This window comes from Elgaria multicarinata, chromosome 20, assembly GCF_023053635.1.
Source record: "Elgaria multicarinata webbii isolate HBS135686 ecotype San Diego chromosome 20, rElgMul1.1.pri, whole genome shotgun sequence".
In the NCBI taxonomy this organism is placed as follows: domain Eukaryota; kingdom Metazoa; phylum Chordata; class Lepidosauria; order Squamata; family Anguidae; genus Elgaria; species Elgaria multicarinata.
In genome coordinates, this window is record NC_086190.1 from 13,160,793 (window position 1) to 13,177,820 (window position 17,028).

Here is a 17,028-nt window from a genome sequence, read left to right on the forward strand (position 1 = left end):
GTATCAGCTGACGTTACACGTTGTTCCTGTTGCTTAGCAACCTGTATCAGCTGAAGCCTGTACGGAAACATACCTAAGCGTTTTATATAGGGAGATGTTCGTTTATTTTCCACTTTAAATGTGACTTTTTGTGGTTGAGTGCTAAGCACCCCAACTGTGTTCTTTATTACGTCTGCAACGCGGCTCTCTCTTGATGCTTTCTCCTCTCCCAGGAGCTGTATGCTGCAGGCTGATTCAGAGAAACTGCGTCAGGCATGGATCCAGGCGGTTCAGGCTAGCATAGCCTCTGCGTATCGAGAGAGCCCTGACAGCTGCTACATCGAAGTGAGTTTAGGGGTTGGGAGAAGGAGAGACATGCACACCCCACGACCCGTTTCTACCCTACCGAGTAACCAGAAATACTATTTCAGAGTTCGGTAGCGGTGGGTCTGCGTGCATCTGCTCCTCTTGGGTGATTGTGGCGCTGCGTGAGCTTCTTCACAGCTTGGTGAGTGCCTGAGGAAGCTGTGAGCAAATCTGTCCTGGTCCGGAGCTGCCATCGTTGTGCACTGTGCATTGTGTATCTCCCACGTTGCATAAATGGGCCCTTCACGGCCGCCGTTTTCACAACATAGGAGATACGCAATTTCCGGAGCCTCCGTTGGGCGCAACAATGGAGACTCCAGGCCAAGGCAGACAGCTGCAGGGCGCTCAACTCCCTTGCGAATGCGCCATGGCCCATCAAGGTGTGTCTAGGGGAGGATGGATGTTGGAAAGTCAGGCGCCCACAACATCCCTATGTGCACGTTTTGGGTCTCTGTCTCTGCACATCCTTGTGTGTGTCCTCTTTGTCCATTTGTCTGTGTGTGTTCATGTCCATTTGTGTCTGGGTGTGTGTTTGTCCAGGTGTGTCTGTGCCAGCCCAAGATATTTTGCCGCCTGAGGCAGAGAACCAGATGGCGCCCCTTCCCATTCGTGTACAGACGCCAACTAAACTGGCAGTCGAATTTTTCTTCAACACTGGCAATTGGACTGCATCCTCCGTTGCACCTGAAAGCAGCAGGCTAGCTTAGGGGGCGTGCAGGGCAGGCTGAGTGCCCTGCAGTTCTCCCCTCCAACACCTTGCTGCCGACCCCAGCATCTGCCGCCTGAGACAACCATCTCACTCTGGCTAATGGGAGGGCCAGCCCTGTTCCATGTGTGTTCATGTCCGTCTGCATCCTGTTTCTCTCTTTCTCTGTCTCTCTCTCTCTGTCTCTCCATGTGCATATGTGTGCCCACCTGTTTCCATGTGTGCACGATGAGAATATTTCATTGGTTGGGTAAGTAAAATTCATTGTAAGTTTTAAAAGCCCACTCAGTGATCTATTCAATTGTAGAGAGTAACCAGTAATACTATTTCAGAGTTCAGTAGCCGCGAGTCCAGGGGTGTCTGTGGCCCTTTCTACACCTAAGGGTTATCCCAGGAAAATGGAGTGGTCATCCCTGCCTGCTCCTGGGATCCCCTGTGTGGCATTTGCATGCACAGGCTTGACCCCAGGACGATCCCTGGAAAAAGGCAGGTGTAGAAACAGCCTGTGTGTGTGTGTGTGTGTGTGTGTGTGTGTGTGTGGTGTCTCTGCGTTCATTCAGGGTGTTTTAAGAGCAGTGGATGTGCATTATTTTCTAACAGGTCATAAACCCCAGCAATGTTGTCAATATCATAGGTTTCTTTCTTTCTTTCTTTATTGCATTTAGGTACCACCCCATAGCCGAAGCTCTCTGGGCGGTTTACAAAAGTTAAAAACAGTAAACAATAAAAACAAATATACAAAGTTTAAAAACATAAAAACAACAGTATCCTTATAAAAACAGCTGTTCTGGGGTCCGTTAAAAACAAACATGCTGTTAAATGCCTGGGAGAAGAGAAAGGTCTTAACCTGGTGCTGAAAAGATAACAATGTTGGCACCAGGCGAGCCTCATTGGGGAGATCATTCCATAATTGGGGGGCCACCACCGAAAAGGCCCTCTCCCTTGTTGCCACCCTCCGAGCTTCCCTCGGAGTAGGCACTCGGAGGAGGACCTTAGATGTTGACCGCAGTGTACGGGTTGGTTCATGTCGGGAGAGGCGTTTCTTTTCCCCCAGGTCAAGCTTCCTGCCAGTAATAGGTCAAGAGCAAACTTTGGTTGAGTCACACATTTTAGCTTTGCCTCTTCGATATGCTGGAAATGACCATTGCCTTAAAATTGCCTAAGCTCACGCTTGCGCAATCTCTCTCTGTCTCTCTCTCTCTGTCCAGAGATTGGATCGAACTGCCTCTCCCTCTACCAGCAGCATCGACTCCGCTACCGATTCGCGAGACCGCAGCGCCAAAGGCGAGACCATTTTGCAGAGGGTACAGGGCATCCCGGGAAATGACCAGTGTTGTGACTGTGGGCAGGCTGACCCGCGGTGGGCTAGCATCAACTTGGGCATCCTACTATGCATCGAATGTTCAGGGATACACAGGTACTTTGCTCACGCTGGGAATGCACACATTTCATATGTATTCATCGCTGGAGTTATACACGAATCGCAGAATACATATTAAAAGAAACGGGGATTATTATTTTTAATGTTTTATGGGTGTCCTCAGGACCCGTGGTATAACAATTCTCACCTTTGTTCATGTCATGCTTCTGTACAGGAGCTTGGGGGTTCACTGTTCCAAAGTGAGATCGCTCACCCTGGATTCCTGGGAACCGGAATTACTGAAGGTAACGACGAAACCCCCAAAGAGATGAGGGCGGGAGAGAAAAGATGGATATAGGACCATAGTGAGAGTAGAACATTCTGTACAGTACATAAGGCCTTTCGGGGAGGGGTGGTAGTAAGCATGAACACTGCTTTTAGGTTTTGACCAATTCATAGAATCATAGAATTGTAGTGTTGGAAAGGGCCTATAAGGCCATTGAGACCAACCCCCTGCTCAAGGCAGGAATCCACCTTAAAGCATCCCTGACAGAGGGTTGTCCAGCTGTCTCTTGAATGCCTCTAGTGTGGGAGAGCCCACAACCTCCCTAGGTCATTGGTCCCACTGTCGTTCTGCTCTAACCACCAGGAAGCTCTTCCTGATGTCCAGCTGGAATCTGGCTTCCTGTAATTTGAGCCCAGGATTTATTTATTTATTTATTACATTTATGAGCCTCGTGTGGCACAGAGCGGTAAAGCAGCAGTTTCTGCAGCTGAAACTCTCCCCACGGCCTGAGTTTCGATCCCAGCGGAAGCTGGTTTCAGGCAGCCGGCTCAGATCGACTCAGCCTTCCATCCTCCCGAGGTCGGTAAAATGAGTACCCAGTTAGCTGGGGGAAAGGTAATAACGGCAGGGAAGGCAACGGCAAACCACCCCGCTCTAAGGCCTGCCAAGAAAACATCAGCAAAACCTGGCTTCCCTCCAAGAGTCAGTAATGACTCAGTGCTGCCAAGAGAGGTTCCTTTCCTTTTTTATTACATTTATATACCGCCCCATAGCCGAAGCTCTCTGGGCGGTTTACAAAAGTTTAAAACAGTAAACATTAAAAAAAATATACAACATTTTTGTATCATCTGCTGCACTCTGGGAGGATCGAGAAGAGATCCTGGCCTTCCTCTGTGTGACAAACTTTCAAGTATTTGAAGAGTGCTATCAAGTCTCCCCTCAGTCTTCTCTTCTCCAGGCTAAACAGGCCCAGTTCTTTCGGTCTCTTGAGATCCAGCCACTACCCCTTTCATATTTCATTTTTAAAAAGCATGGCTGTAGCCTTGTAATGAGAGTGACCTATGGCCAAATCCTCACATCCATGAAGGCCAATAGGTGACTTTGGACCAGTCTTTCTCGCCCAGCTTGATCAGCTTCACAGAGCTGTGATGCTAAAGTGTATGTGTCTATATGTTTGTACAGAACCATGCACGCTGCCCTAATGTCCTTGGATCAAGAGTGGGACATAAATGTAATAGAGCTGCAATTGTCCTTTTTGCACAAAAATCAAAAGTGTGGCTTTTTAAAGTACCTGGAAATCATAGGATTTTAGAACACAGAATCATAGAATAGCAGAGTTGGAAGGGGCCTACAAGGCCATTGAGTCCAACCCCCTGCTCAAGGCAGGAATCCACCCTAAAGCATCCCCGACAGAGGGTTGTCCAGCTGCCTCTTGAAGGCCTCTAGTGTAGGAGAGCCCACAACCTCACCAGGCAACTGATTCCATTGTCGTACTGCTCTAACAGTCAGGAAGTTTTTCCTGCTGTCCAGCTGGAATATGGCTTCCTTTAACTTGAGCCCGTTATTCCGTGTCCTGCACTCTGGGAGGATCGAGAAGAGATCCTGGCCCTCCTCTGTGTGACAATCTTTTAAGTATTTGAAGAGTCCTCTCATGTCTCCCCTCAGTCTTCTCTTCTCCAGGCTAAACATGCCTAGTTCTTTAAGTCTCTCTTCACAGGGCTTTGTTTCCAGCCCCCTGATCATCCTGGTTGCCCTCCTCTGAACACGCTCCCGCTTGTCTGCGTCCTTCTTGAATTGTGGAGGCCAGAACTGGACGCAATACTCTAGATGAGGCCTAACCAGGGCCGAATAGAGAGGAACCAGTACCTCACGCGATTCGGAAGCTATACTTCTATTAATGCAGCCCAAAATAGCATTGGCCTTTCTTGCAGCCATATCGCACTGTTGGCTCATATTCAGCTTGTGAATATGAGCCAACAGTAGAGTTGGAAGGGGCCTACAAGGCCATCAAGTCCAACCCCCTGCTCATTGCAGGAATCTACCTTAAGTTATGTCTAGTCATGACCTATGGAATGGGAATGGTTTCCGAGAGAGGCCTGGGAGACCGCAACAAGGGAGAGGGCCTTCTCCGTTGTGGCCCCCAATTATGGAATGGTCTCCCCAACAAGGCCCCCCTGGTGCCCACGTTGCTATTTTTTCAACACCAGGTTAAAACTTTTCTCTTTCCCCAGGCATTTAGCAATATGTAATGGGTTTCATTGGTCCTGGATCTGTTTTTAGAGTTGTTTTTAAAAATAGCAGCTTTCCCTTCTCCTCATGGGTTGCCTTTTTGCTTGCTTTCCTAAAGCTGATGTGTGAGTTGGGGAACGCCACCATGAACCAGATCTACGAGGCGCAGTGTGAAGAGATGGGACTGAAGAAGCCCACTGCAGGCAGCTCAAGGTAGGCCACAGCCCAGAGCGTCCATCCCACTGTGTCATTACTGAGAAAGGTCTTCTTCAAAGGTGTCTTGGTTGTCCCTGTGTGTATGTTTCCACCGAGTTGATAAGAATATATGGCAGCACGTTATACAAAGTTAGGGTGACCCTATGAAAAGGAGGACTGAAACTCATTCAATTCCCGTAGTTCTGACTTCTAGCAGTTCTGGATCTCTGGTACTGGTTTATTCCATGGAGCTCACTGGATGACCTTGGTCCAATTACGGTCTCTCTCTGCGCCTGTTGATACAACATGCCAAGCTATGGTTAGGACGCTAATCCTTTTGCAGAAAGTGGTTAGCGAGCATGTTTAAACCATGGTTCTGTTGCCACCATGATTGGGAATGGTTCCCATGACACACTAAGGCCTTAGCTAGACCTAAGGTTTATCCCGGGATCGTCGCAGGGTCATTCCTGTTCATGACACACGGGATATCCCAGGAGCAGGCAGGGACGACGCCGGGCAATCCCGGGATAAACCTTCGGTCTAGCTAAGGCCTTAGTTATGGTTCTCACAACACGCTAAGCCATAATGCTTAGCTCAATGTGCTCAACCATCATTGTTTAGCGAGTTGTCTGAACAGGGCCTCTCCTTCCTGCCCACATTTATTTATTTATTTAAGACAGGGGTGAACACGGCCTGGCTTTCTGGCTTAACCACCATAGTTAAAGCCATGGTTTAAGGTGTCTTCTGAACACGGCCTGGCTTTCTGACTTAACCACCATAGTTAAAGCCATGGTTTAAGGTGTCTTCTGAACACGGCCTGGCTTTCTGGCTTAACCACCATGGTTAAAGCCATGGTTTAAGGTGTCTTCTGAACACGGCCTGGCTTTCTGGCTTAACCACTATGGTTAAAACCATGGTTTAAGGTGTCTTCTGAACACGGCCTGGCTTTCTGGCTTAACCACCATGGTTAAAGCCATGGTTTAAGGTGTCTTCTCAACACGGCCTGGCTTTCTGGCTTAACCACTATGGTTAAAGCCATGGTTTAAGGTGTCTTCTGAACATGGCCTGGCTTTCTGGCTTAACCACCATGGTTAAAGCCATGGTTTAAGGTGTCTTCTCAACACGGCCTGGCTTTCTGGCTTAACCACTATGGTTAAAACCATGGTTTAAGGTGTCTTCTGAACACGGCCTGGCTTTCTGGCTTAACCACTATGGTTAAAACCATGGTTTAAGGTGTCTTCTGAACACGGCCTGGCTTTCTGGCTTAACCACCATGGTTAAAACCATGGTTTAAGGTTTCATCTGAACACGGCCTGGCTTTCTGGCTTAACCACCATGGTTAAAACCATGGTTTAAGGTACCTTCTGAACACGGCCTGGCTTTCTGGCTTAACCACTATGGTTAAAGCCATGGTTTAAGGTGTCTTCTGAACATGGCCTGGCTTTCTGGCTTAACCACCATGGTTAAAGCCATGGTTTAAGGTGTCTTCTCAACACGGCCTGGCTTTCTGGCTTAACCACTATGGTTAAAACCATGGTTTAAGGTGTCTTCTGAACACGGCCTGGCTTTCTGACTTAACCACCATAGTTAAAGCCATGGTTTAAGGTGTCTTCTGAACACGGCCTGGCTTTCTGGCTTAACCACCATGGTTAAAGCCATGGTTTAAGGTGCCTTCTGAACATGGCCTTGCTTTTTGGCTTAACCACCATGGTTAAAGCCATGGTTTAAGGTGTCTCCTGAACACGGCCTGGCTTTTTGGGTTAACCACCATGGTTAAAGCCATGGTTTAAGGTGTCTTCTGAATGTGCCCAGAAGTTCCCAAGTTCATGTCCAGGAACGCCAGCCATCTGCTGAAAATGCTAGATGGACCAAGATTCTGACTCAGTATACAGCTGCTTCCAATGTTGCTAAGAAAGTATCTTAAATGCCGTTTAAAGCTCAGGTGAACAGGTTGGCAATGAGAGAGAGGTCCAGACCTGTCATCCCAGAACAGGCCTTCCACGCCTAACCTCTGAAGTTGGGGACACTCAAAGGAAGTTCTCAGGACATCTCATGTGATGGTTAGGTTCATATGGACAAAGAAACAAGATGTTTAAGGCTTCCTTCCCCAACCTGTTTATCAGAGTTGCTGCAGGGGATATAAGACCCCTACCAAAACAGCCTTCCCCAACCTGGTGGTCTCCAGATGTTTGGGAAATACAGTTCCCATCAGCCTCAGGTAGCCTTGATGCTGGGAGTTGTAGTCCATAACCTCCAGAGGGCATCAGGTCAGGGAAAGATGCTTTGGAGAAAAGGACGGGAGGCAAACTTGATGAACTGTGTTCCCCCCACCCCCAGGCAAGACAAAGAAGCTTGGATCAAAGTCAAATACGTGGAGAAGAAGTTCTTGAAGAAGCTGCCCACTGGGGAAGCCCTGGCTGAGAACGAGAGGAAACCCCGGCGCTGGAGTGTGAAGAAGTGCCAGCGGCGCAACAGCTCCACCAAAGCACCCACGGCGCGGAGGAAGTACCGACACGAGGCAGGAAACGCATCCCCAGCGCCACACTCTTCAGGTGGGAGCCCATCTGTCACCCATCCCTACCAATTACCCGTCGATCCAAGGAACGAATCATTGTGTTTGACAGTACATCAAAATACATTGCTCACAAATATTTATGACTGTCACAAGAGCCCAGCTGGATCACTTCAAACCTTACCCCTTGCAGCCCACAAGCAGGACATGGACACAATTACAGCATTTTTACATATTATATAGGTTGGGGTTCCTTCCCATGTAGAACCTCGTGTGGCGCAGAGTGGTAGTTTCTGCAGCTGAAACTCTCCCCACGGCCTGAGTTCGATCCCAGCGGAAGCTGCTTCTCAGGCAGCCGGCTCAGGTCAACTCAGCCTTCCATCCTTCTGAGGTCGGTAAAATGAGTACCCAGCTAGCTGGGGAAAAGGTAACCGTGACTGGGGAAGGCAATGGCAAACCACCCCACTACAAAGTCTGCCAAGAAAAAGTCAGCGAAAGCAGGCGTCCCTCTAGGAGTCAGCAGTGACTCAAGTGCTTGCATGAGAGGTTCCTTTCCTATTGTCCCCTTCCCATGACCTGGACCCCCTTAAGGATCTCTGCCTCCTTAGGAGTCCCACCTTCCTTTTTTTTAAAAAAAATCTTCCGCTTCCCAGTAATATGGGGTTTAGGCTGTAGACGTGAAGTGAGTAACAATCCAGATACTTGCAGCTAAAGAGTTGACAGTGAATTAAAACAAGTAAATTACAATAAAGGTATGCAATCAGTAGAGTTGTGTGATACAAAAGGCATTAAAAGAAAACCAAAGTTGTAAAAATGCAACTTTACCCTACGTTGCACCTAGACTTCTTCAAGCTGCATCTCTCTGCTGCTTCCTTATGCTCAGGTCTTTCCCTTTCTGGTCTTCCCTGGTTGGCTCTCTCACTCTTTTATACCCTCTTCCCCCACAACAGAAAATACTGCTTCTATCCTTGAAGATATGAAACTTAATTAGAGAAATGAAACTAATCCTCTCAGAGATCCCCCTCCCAACAGAAAAAAACCCAAAAACACCAGGCTTCTAGGCCTGACTTTATTACCTTGCCTCAGTAGGCCTCAAACCTTCCCAATAGCCCTTCCCAATGTGTTTCCAAAATACGTTGATCACAAATATTTATGACTGTCACAAGAGCCCAGCTGGATCACTTCAAACCTTACCCCTTCCAGCCCACAAGCAGGACGTGGACACAATTACAGCATTCTTCTACTCGCATTCTCCACCAACTGCAATTCAGAGGCTTACTGCTTATGATCTTGGAGGTAATACATAGTCAACATGGCTAGGAGACACTGATAGCCTTATTCTTCTTTTCATACTTCTTTTCATACCTTATTCTTCTTTTCATACTTCTTTTCTTCTTTTCATACATTCCGCTGCGTAAGTGGGACCCACCACATACACGAGTGAGATTTAGGGCTTTGCAAGGGATCCCTCGAAATGAGTGGACACGCTCATTTCTGGAAGCAGGCAGGTAAGCAGATCAACTCTCATGCCAGACCCAGCGACCTGCCTCTTTCCAGAAATGAGCCTTTCTGCCCGTTTCGGGGATGCCAGGAGCCTTGCAGCTGAACTGGAGGGGCAGAGGAAAATCGGTGACGGCGGTAAGGTCCCATTGGATTCGGCCCGTTGTATTTTACTACGTTGTTAATTTTAGAGTGATGCTTGCAGTGGTGTTCACATTACCGTCCTTTTGCATGTAACTTTTGCTGGAATGGTCTATTGACTGCAATAAAATTGTTGTTCTGTTTCATATGTGTTGTTCGCCACTCTGGCCTCCTTGTGAGGAAGGGCAGGGGGTTATGGGTACGAGGATTAATTAGTAAGGCTTGGCAACTAACTGTATTGTAAGCATGCGTGTGCGTTGGAAAAACAATGCACCAACGGCGTACGAAACATTGCTCTTCCCACACAGTGGCCACCTTGGAGCGGAAGTTCCGTCGCGATTCCCTCTTTTGCCCAGATGAGCTGGACTCCCTTTTCTCGTATTTCGACACAGGAGCTGGAGCTGGGCCACGCAGTAAGTACCGCCGCGGCCGTGCGCCATTCCCTCCTGCCGGGTCTAGGGCATGCGCCTTGGGATGCAACAGCAGCAAGGCCAATCAGCTGTCTTTGCGCACTTTCCGATGCGGGGAAATATTTAACGAAGAGAGAGGGAAAGGGGAGGAATAGACCATTATTTTTAACGGAGAGAGAGAGAAAAGGGAGGAATAGACCATTATTTTTAACAGAGAGAGAGAGAAAGGGGGGAATAGACCATTATTTTTAACAGAGAGAGAGAGAAAAGGGAGGAATAGACCATTATTTTTAACAGAGAGAGAGAGAAAAGGGAGGAATAGACCATTATTTTTAACAGAGAGAGAGAGAAAGGGGGGAATAGACCATTATTTTTCAGAAATCTCAGTCCATCATTCCCTCCCTTCATTGCACTTTTATTATTATTTTCCCCTCCTGGCATTTTCTACTTCGACAGCTGAGCTTAATATTTCCCCCCTTCTGCCCTCTTTTGTGCCACTTTTGTGCCACAGGCTAGCTTTCTGTCCCTCCCCACCCCCTTCTTTTGGCCCTTTTAAGGGAAACCAGGTCCAATCGTGAACGCGGCATTTCCCCCCCTCCCCACAAAATGCCACAGTTGCCTATGACAATGACCCCCCCTGACATTCCGTCCACCTTCCTCTTAGGTGGCAACCACGTCCCTCAGCAGCCCCCCCTGGCAGCTAGCCCATGGAGTGACGGCAGTAATGGCCCCGCCGGGAGCGCTTCACCGTTCCTCCTGGATGGAGGTAAGGGGGATGCAACGTGGCAAGAGACTCTCGCTGGCGTGGCTGTTTTCGCCGCGTGAGCAAAGTGGAACGAACCTCCACGTTTGGTGGTTGTATAGCGAAGGACATGAGAAGAGCAGTGCTGGACCAGACCGAAGGGCCCATCTAGCCCAGCACTCCGTTCACACACTGGCCAACCAGTAGTCAACCAGGAACCCAGAAGCAGAACAAGAGTGCAACAGCACCCTCCTTCCCATGTTCCCCAGCAACTGGTGTGCATAGGCTTACTGCCTCTGCTCCTGGAGGTAGCTAGGGAAGTCACGAGTGCCCGACTGGGCATGTTTAGCCTGGAGAAGAGAAGATTGAGGGGAGACATGAGAGCACTCTTCAAATACTTCAAAGGTTGTCACACAGAGGAGGGCCAGGATATCTTCTCGATCCTCCCAGAGTGCAGGACACGGAATAACGGGCTCAAGTTAAAGGAAGCCAGATTCCAGCTGGACATCAGGAAAAACTTCCTGACTGTTAGAGCAGTACGACAATGGAACCAGTTACCTAGGGAGGTTGTGGGCTCTCCCACACTAGAGACCTTCAAGAGGCAGCTGGACAACCATCTGTCAGGGATGCTTTAGGGTGGATTCCTGCATTGAGCAGGGGGTTGGACTCGATGGCCTTGTAGGCCCCTTCCAACTCTGCTATTCTATGATTCTATGCCGCTACCCGGCAAGCTGGTCCGGGGGTCAAACACAGGGGGAGCCCATCAGACTCCTGGACCCCGCCTGCAACCTCTCTACTTACTGACTCTGTACATGCTTACGACCGTCGTGTGCACGTGCTTTCGAGCGATTTGGGATGGGGGGATGCCTTCACTTAAAAACATCCCGGACAGGGGTCAAATCCCAGTTTGTTAGGGGACGGTGCTGTATCTCCTCCCCCACTAGGTGGCGCTGTGGAATTTCCATGGAAGACGACGTGGTGCCCTCCAGGTGTTTTGGACGACAACTCCCATAAACCCGGACCTTTGGGCACGCTGGGTGTCGTAGTCCAAAACGTCTCGCTTACTCCTGTCTAACCATCACATGATAAGCAGGCGGAGGAGAAAAGGGGAAAGAGGGATGATGTGTGTGTTTGTGGGGGGGGGGGAAAGAGGGAATGGACCGGAACCTCAGGGTACCTGCATATTCAAATGCGTTTGGCTTGTGTCTTGTTGGCCCGGCAGGTCTGAGCAGTGATAGCGGACTCGGTGGAAGCACTGACGGCAGCACCGACGTCTTGGTGTTCGGCTCTGTGGTGGACAGCGTCACGGAGGAAGGTGGGTGCTGCAGACAGGCCGGCTGGCTGGGTCGTGGCGGGGAGGAGGCTCCTCTTTCCCATCATTTTGTTTTTAAAGGACGTGGGGTTTTTGCGGCTCCGTGGGGAAAGTGAGGCGGTGCAGGCCAGGCCCTGCCAAAACCCCTCCGCCTGTTTGGCAGCTCAGTTCACGGACAAGGCTGCGAATGGAAGTTTCTGGAAAAGCCTGATTGGCATTCGCGGAGGCAGCTGGGGAGCAAAGGGTTAACCCTCTCCGCTTGCTGCAAGGAATCTCCTCTCCGCCCCCCCCCCGGCAACAAGGGGGCTCCTGAAAAAGCACCCTTTGGGGCCAAGAGAAGCTTTTCAAAAGGAGCAATTGTGGTGGTGGTGGTGGTGGTCACAGCTGGGAAGCGAAGGCTTAACTCTCCCTTGCTATATACTGCAAACTCCCCCCCTCCAAATTGCCCCCAAAGGCAAGAAAGCCTTGAAAACAGGTGTGAGGTTCCCCCTTCCGAATCGACATTGCTGCAGAGTTGGGGCACCTCGCGCAAAGGACACTGAAGTAGGATGGAGAACACGGGTGTGGGTGGAAGCACTTCTGAGGTTTGTGGGCTGTCCACGCCGAAGTCTCAACCCAGTCTTTTTCCTCCCCGACTTCCCCCGCAGAGTGCGAAGTTTCCGAAGAGTCGAGCGGAGAAGCCGAAATCGAGCAGGAGGCTTCCGACCTGGAGGACTTGCGGGAGCTGCACCCGGGCTTGCTGGTTTACAAGGCCTCGCGGGCCCGGAACCTGCCCGTCATGGCGGAAGCCTTGGCTCACGGCGCCGACGTCAACTGGGTCAACGACGAGGACGAAAGCAAAACGCAGTTGATCCAAGCCGTAATGGGGGTAGGCGAGATTTGCGCAGGACAGCCTCCCTCGACGTGGTGCCTTCCAGGTAGACTGCAATTCCCATCATTCCTAGGAATGATGGGAGTTGCAGTACAACGCCTCTAGGGGGCGCCAGGTTGGAGGAGTCCCGGGGACATATATTCTGAGTTTCTTGTTACAGATTCGCCCGGATTCTCACACTCCTCTTTTCCCTCCGTCTCCGCCAGGGCTCCTTGATAGCCTGTGAATTCTTGCTCCAGAACGGAGCGGACGTTAACCAAAGAGATATCCGAGGGCGCGCGCCGTTGCATCACGCCACCTATTTGGGCCACACTGGGTAAGTTGGTCCCTTTGCATCCTGGCGTGGGGCCACGCAGGCTTCGGTTTCAAGGCCCTGCGCATGCAGAACGGGGGAAAACAAAATTATATCTTTCAGCCTTCCTACATATTGCTTCCTTCCTTGGGTTATCTGTTACCTCTTGCTCTGTAGTGTTTCCCCAAGCTGCTGCCCTCCATGGACTACAACTCCCATTTGTCCCAGCCAACTCCCATCAGTCTCCTAAGCCCCAGTTTTGGATTCAGTTCTTATCAGCCCCAGCCAACATGCTACCTGGGGCTGATACGACTTGTATTCCCAATCTGGGCTCACATGAGGTAAGGCAGGTGGTTACTAAGGGGAGGGCCTTTTCAGCGGTGGCACCTTGTGGTAAAATTGCACCCACCCACCCTGGCTACCTGTGTGCCTTGGTCTTCTTGGTGCCTGGTGAAGCCCTTTTTTATTTTCTCAGGCTTTTCAGGGTTTTAGTTGTACATTCTAATTGTGGTTTGTTTTTGTTTTTTACATTCCAAAAAAGAAGGCAGTAGTGTGAATGATTCAATATATACCAAGTGCATCTTTACAAAGTTGCTGGTTGTTTTAACTTTGGTTTTACTCTGTTTTGAAATGTTTTTTAGCATGTGTTTATTAGGTTGTATTTTAGGGTTTTAATTTTCATGAACTTCCCAGAGAGCTTTGGCTATTGGGTGGCATAAAAATGTATAATAATACAAATAATAATAATGAATTATTATTAATAATTTATAATATTCCGGGCGAAGTTTAAAGTGTTGGTTATCACCTTTAAGAGCCTCGTGTGGCGCAAAGTGGTAAAGCAGCAGTTTCTGCAGCTGAAACTCTCCCCACGGCCTGAGTTTGATCCCAGTGGAAGCTGGTTTCAGGCAGCCGGCTCGGGTCGACTCAGCCTTCCATCCTTCCGAGGTCCGTAAAATGAGTACCCAGTTAGCTGGGGGAAAGGTAATCATGGCCGGGGAAGGCAACGGCAAACCACCCCGCTATAAGGCCTGCCAAGAAAACGTCAGCGAAAGCTGGCGTCCCTCCAAGAGTCAGCAATGACTCAGTGCTTGCACAAGAGGTTCCTTTCCTTTCCTTAATCACTTTTAAAGCCCTACATGGTTTGGGTCCAGGCTACCTGCAGGATCGCCTTCTCCCGCACAATCCGCCCCGCACACTCAGGTCCTCTGGGAAGAATCTACTTCAGTCAGCCAAAACTAGGCTGACAGGTATTACCCAAAGGATCTTCTCTTCTGCCGCTCCCAGACTGTGGAATGGCCTGCCGGAGGAGACTCGCCAACTTATTTATTTTATTTTATTTATTTTATTTATTACATTTTTATACCACCCAATAGCCGGAGCTCTCTGGGCGGTTCACAAAAATTAAAACCATGAGGAACATAATAAAACATCCAACAATCTAAAAACCCAAATACAAACTACAATATAAAAACCACAACCAGGATAAAAACCACACAGCAGAAATTGATATAGGATTAAAATACAGAATTAAAACAGCAAACTTTAAGTTAAATTAGGTGTTAAAATACTGAGAAAATAAAAAGGTCTTCAGCTGGCGATGAAAAGAATACAGTGTAGGTGCCAGGCGGACCTCTCTGGGGAGCTCATTCCACAGCTGGGGTGCCACCGCAGAGAAGGCCCTCCTCCTGGTAGCCACCTGCCTCACTTCCTTTGGCAGGGGCTCACGGAGAAGGGCCCCTGAGGATGATCTTAAGGTCCGGGCACGTACATATGAGATTATCCTTTAGATAAAGAGTATAACGTAGGCAAACCTCTCTAGAAAGCTCATTCCGCAGCCAGGGTGCCACCGCAGAGAAGGCCCTCCTCCTGGTAGCCACCTGCCTCACTTCCTTTGGCAGGGGCTCACAGAGAAGGGCCCCTGAGGATGATCTTAGGGTCCGGGCACGTACATATGAGATTATCCTTTTGATAAGCAAACCTCTCTAGAGAGCTCATTCCACAGCCAGGGTGCCACCGCAGAGAAGGCCCTGCTCCTGGTAGCCACCTGCCTCACTTCCTTTGGCAGGGGCTCACGGAGAAGGGCCCCTGTCCTTCTTAACAGTCTTTTAGCATTTAAGAAAGCTATCAAGACTGATCTCTTCTGGCAGGCCTATCCAGTGGAATTTTAGGATGCTTTTAGGATGTTTTTAGGAATGTATATTGTGTTTTGATCAATATTTTATGTATTTTATCCTTGTTGTTCCCTCCCTCGATCAGGATGGAGAGGCGGATTAGAAAATAATAATAATAATAATAATTATTATTATTATTATTATTATTATTATTAAAATAAGGTTTACACCTAGGACCCCATAAGATTTCCCCCCCCCCACTTCCACCAGGTCTCCCGTGAGTAAGTGCGCTTGTTCCCCTGACGTCTTTTCTTTTGATTTTTCTCTTTTATGTTTGGCAGTCAGGTCTGCTTATTCCTAAAGCGAGGAGCCAACCAGCACGCGGTGGACGACGACGGGCAAGACCCCCTCAGCATCGCGGTCCAGGCTGCCAACGCCGACATTGTCACCTTGTAAGTGGACCGGTACCTCACGGGGTTGGACGAATCAGTCGATTCCCGGTCCGAATCGCTTTCACGTGCCTTCCGTCCTCACTCTGTTTCACTCAAGTTTTGCCTTGGCCCGCAACGATTGTTTGCCGAAAACGTGTACAACGTTCACGTTTATTCCTACACGATTTTCACCTGACGAATTCACGTTCTCCTTACGCACACATTTTCGTATGCAACGTTCCCGCGTGTAAGCAATTTTTAAGCCGAGGACTGCAACCTTCCCCCAATTCAGAGCAAGGCGGTCCGCAACGGAGTCAAATGAGTTGGGATTTCTATGACCAATCAATCAATCCTTTATTTACAGTCAATAGACCAGAAAAAGAAAGGTACAGTTATTCCAAGCAAAAGGTCAATAAGATAACCTAAGCATATAAAACATATCATTAGTAATACATTTTAATACATAAAAATCAAGGGTAAAAGGGAGTAAGGTCAGAGCAAGGATGGGACATGTGTTAACATTAGACCTTGAACAGAACATAGGAGGAAAATTTAAGCCATCATATGTGGTCTGATGAGAATGGCCAGTTGCAGAAACTTGGCAAGCTGTATAGTGATTGATTTATTTTGGCCCTAGAGGAGCTAACCATCAGGGTCTCTGGGGTGATAAGCAGATATGAAGATTCTGTAGCTTCCCCCAACTCGCACGCCTCCAGTAACTGCCTGCAGGGAGCTAGGCCTTGCATCAGGGAGTCAACGCCGAAGGATGAAGGAAGGAATCCCAGGCAAAGGACACATACTGAAAGTTGCCAGAGCCAGGAAGATGAACTGGTGCCAGTCCAAACAGGAAGCTGTTCACAGCACTTCCTGTACAGGAAGGCCCAATGACCAACCTAGGTGGGCGGTCCAGTCCGGAGCTTGGAAATATTTCATGGCCCAGGAAGGTGCCCCCAATTTATTTATTTATTTATTACACTTATATACCGCTCCCATAGCCAGGGCTCTCTGGGCGGTTTACAGAAATTCTAAAATTGAGATAAAAACAAGTATACAAAATTTAAAATTCTAAAACACAGAACATACACACATAAAGCATTAAAAACTGTTAAAAAATGAAACATGTGGGTGATTAAGATGTGCCGCCGTATGCCTGGACAAAGAGGAAAGTCTTAACCTGGTGCCGGAAAGATAGCAGCGTTGGCGCCAGGCGAGCCTCGTCAGGGAGATCGTTCCACAGTCTGGGGGCCACCACCGAAAAGGCCCTGTTCCTCGTTGCCACACTCCGAGCCTCTCTTGGAGTAGGCACCCGGAGGAGGACCTTAGATGTTGAACGTAGTGACCGGGTATATTCACGTCGGGAGAGGCGTTCCGTCAGGCATTGTGGTCCCAAGCCGTGTAAGGCTTCATAGGTCAAAACCAGCACCTTGAATTGGGCTCGGAAACATACAGGCAGCCAGTGCAAGCGGACCAGAGCAGGTGTTATATGGTCGAACCTTCTGGTTCCCAAAATCAATCTGGCCGCTGCATTTTGCACGAGCTGCAGCTTCCGAACCGTCTTCAAAGGCAGCCCTACATAGAGCACATT

General features: G+C 49.0%; 1 protein-coding gene across 1 annotated transcript in view; it reads left to right on the plus strand.

Annotated features, from left to right (window-relative positions):
- The window catches only part of ACAP3 (ArfGAP with coiled-coil, ankyrin repeat and PH domains 3), a 164,618-nt gene that overhangs the window by 123,628 nt on the left and 23,962 nt on the right, over positions 1 to 17,028 (plus strand). The window contains exons 14-24 of the mRNA XM_063145057.1: positions 213 to 324; positions 2,260 to 2,468; positions 2,647 to 2,716; positions 5,045 to 5,139; positions 7,459 to 7,673; positions 9,583 to 9,687; positions 10,349 to 10,450; positions 11,649 to 11,741; positions 12,386 to 12,606; positions 12,816 to 12,925; positions 15,354 to 15,464. Coding sequence (XP_063001127.1) covers positions 213 to 324; positions 2,260 to 2,468; positions 2,647 to 2,716; positions 5,045 to 5,139; positions 7,459 to 7,673; positions 9,583 to 9,687; positions 10,349 to 10,450; positions 11,649 to 11,741; positions 12,386 to 12,606; positions 12,816 to 12,925; positions 15,354 to 15,464 — 1,443 coding nt within the window. The remainder of the gene's footprint in view (positions 1 to 212; positions 325 to 2,259; positions 2,469 to 2,646; positions 2,717 to 5,044; positions 5,140 to 7,458; positions 7,674 to 9,582; positions 9,688 to 10,348; positions 10,451 to 11,648; positions 11,742 to 12,385; positions 12,607 to 12,815; positions 12,926 to 15,353; positions 15,465 to 17,028) is intronic.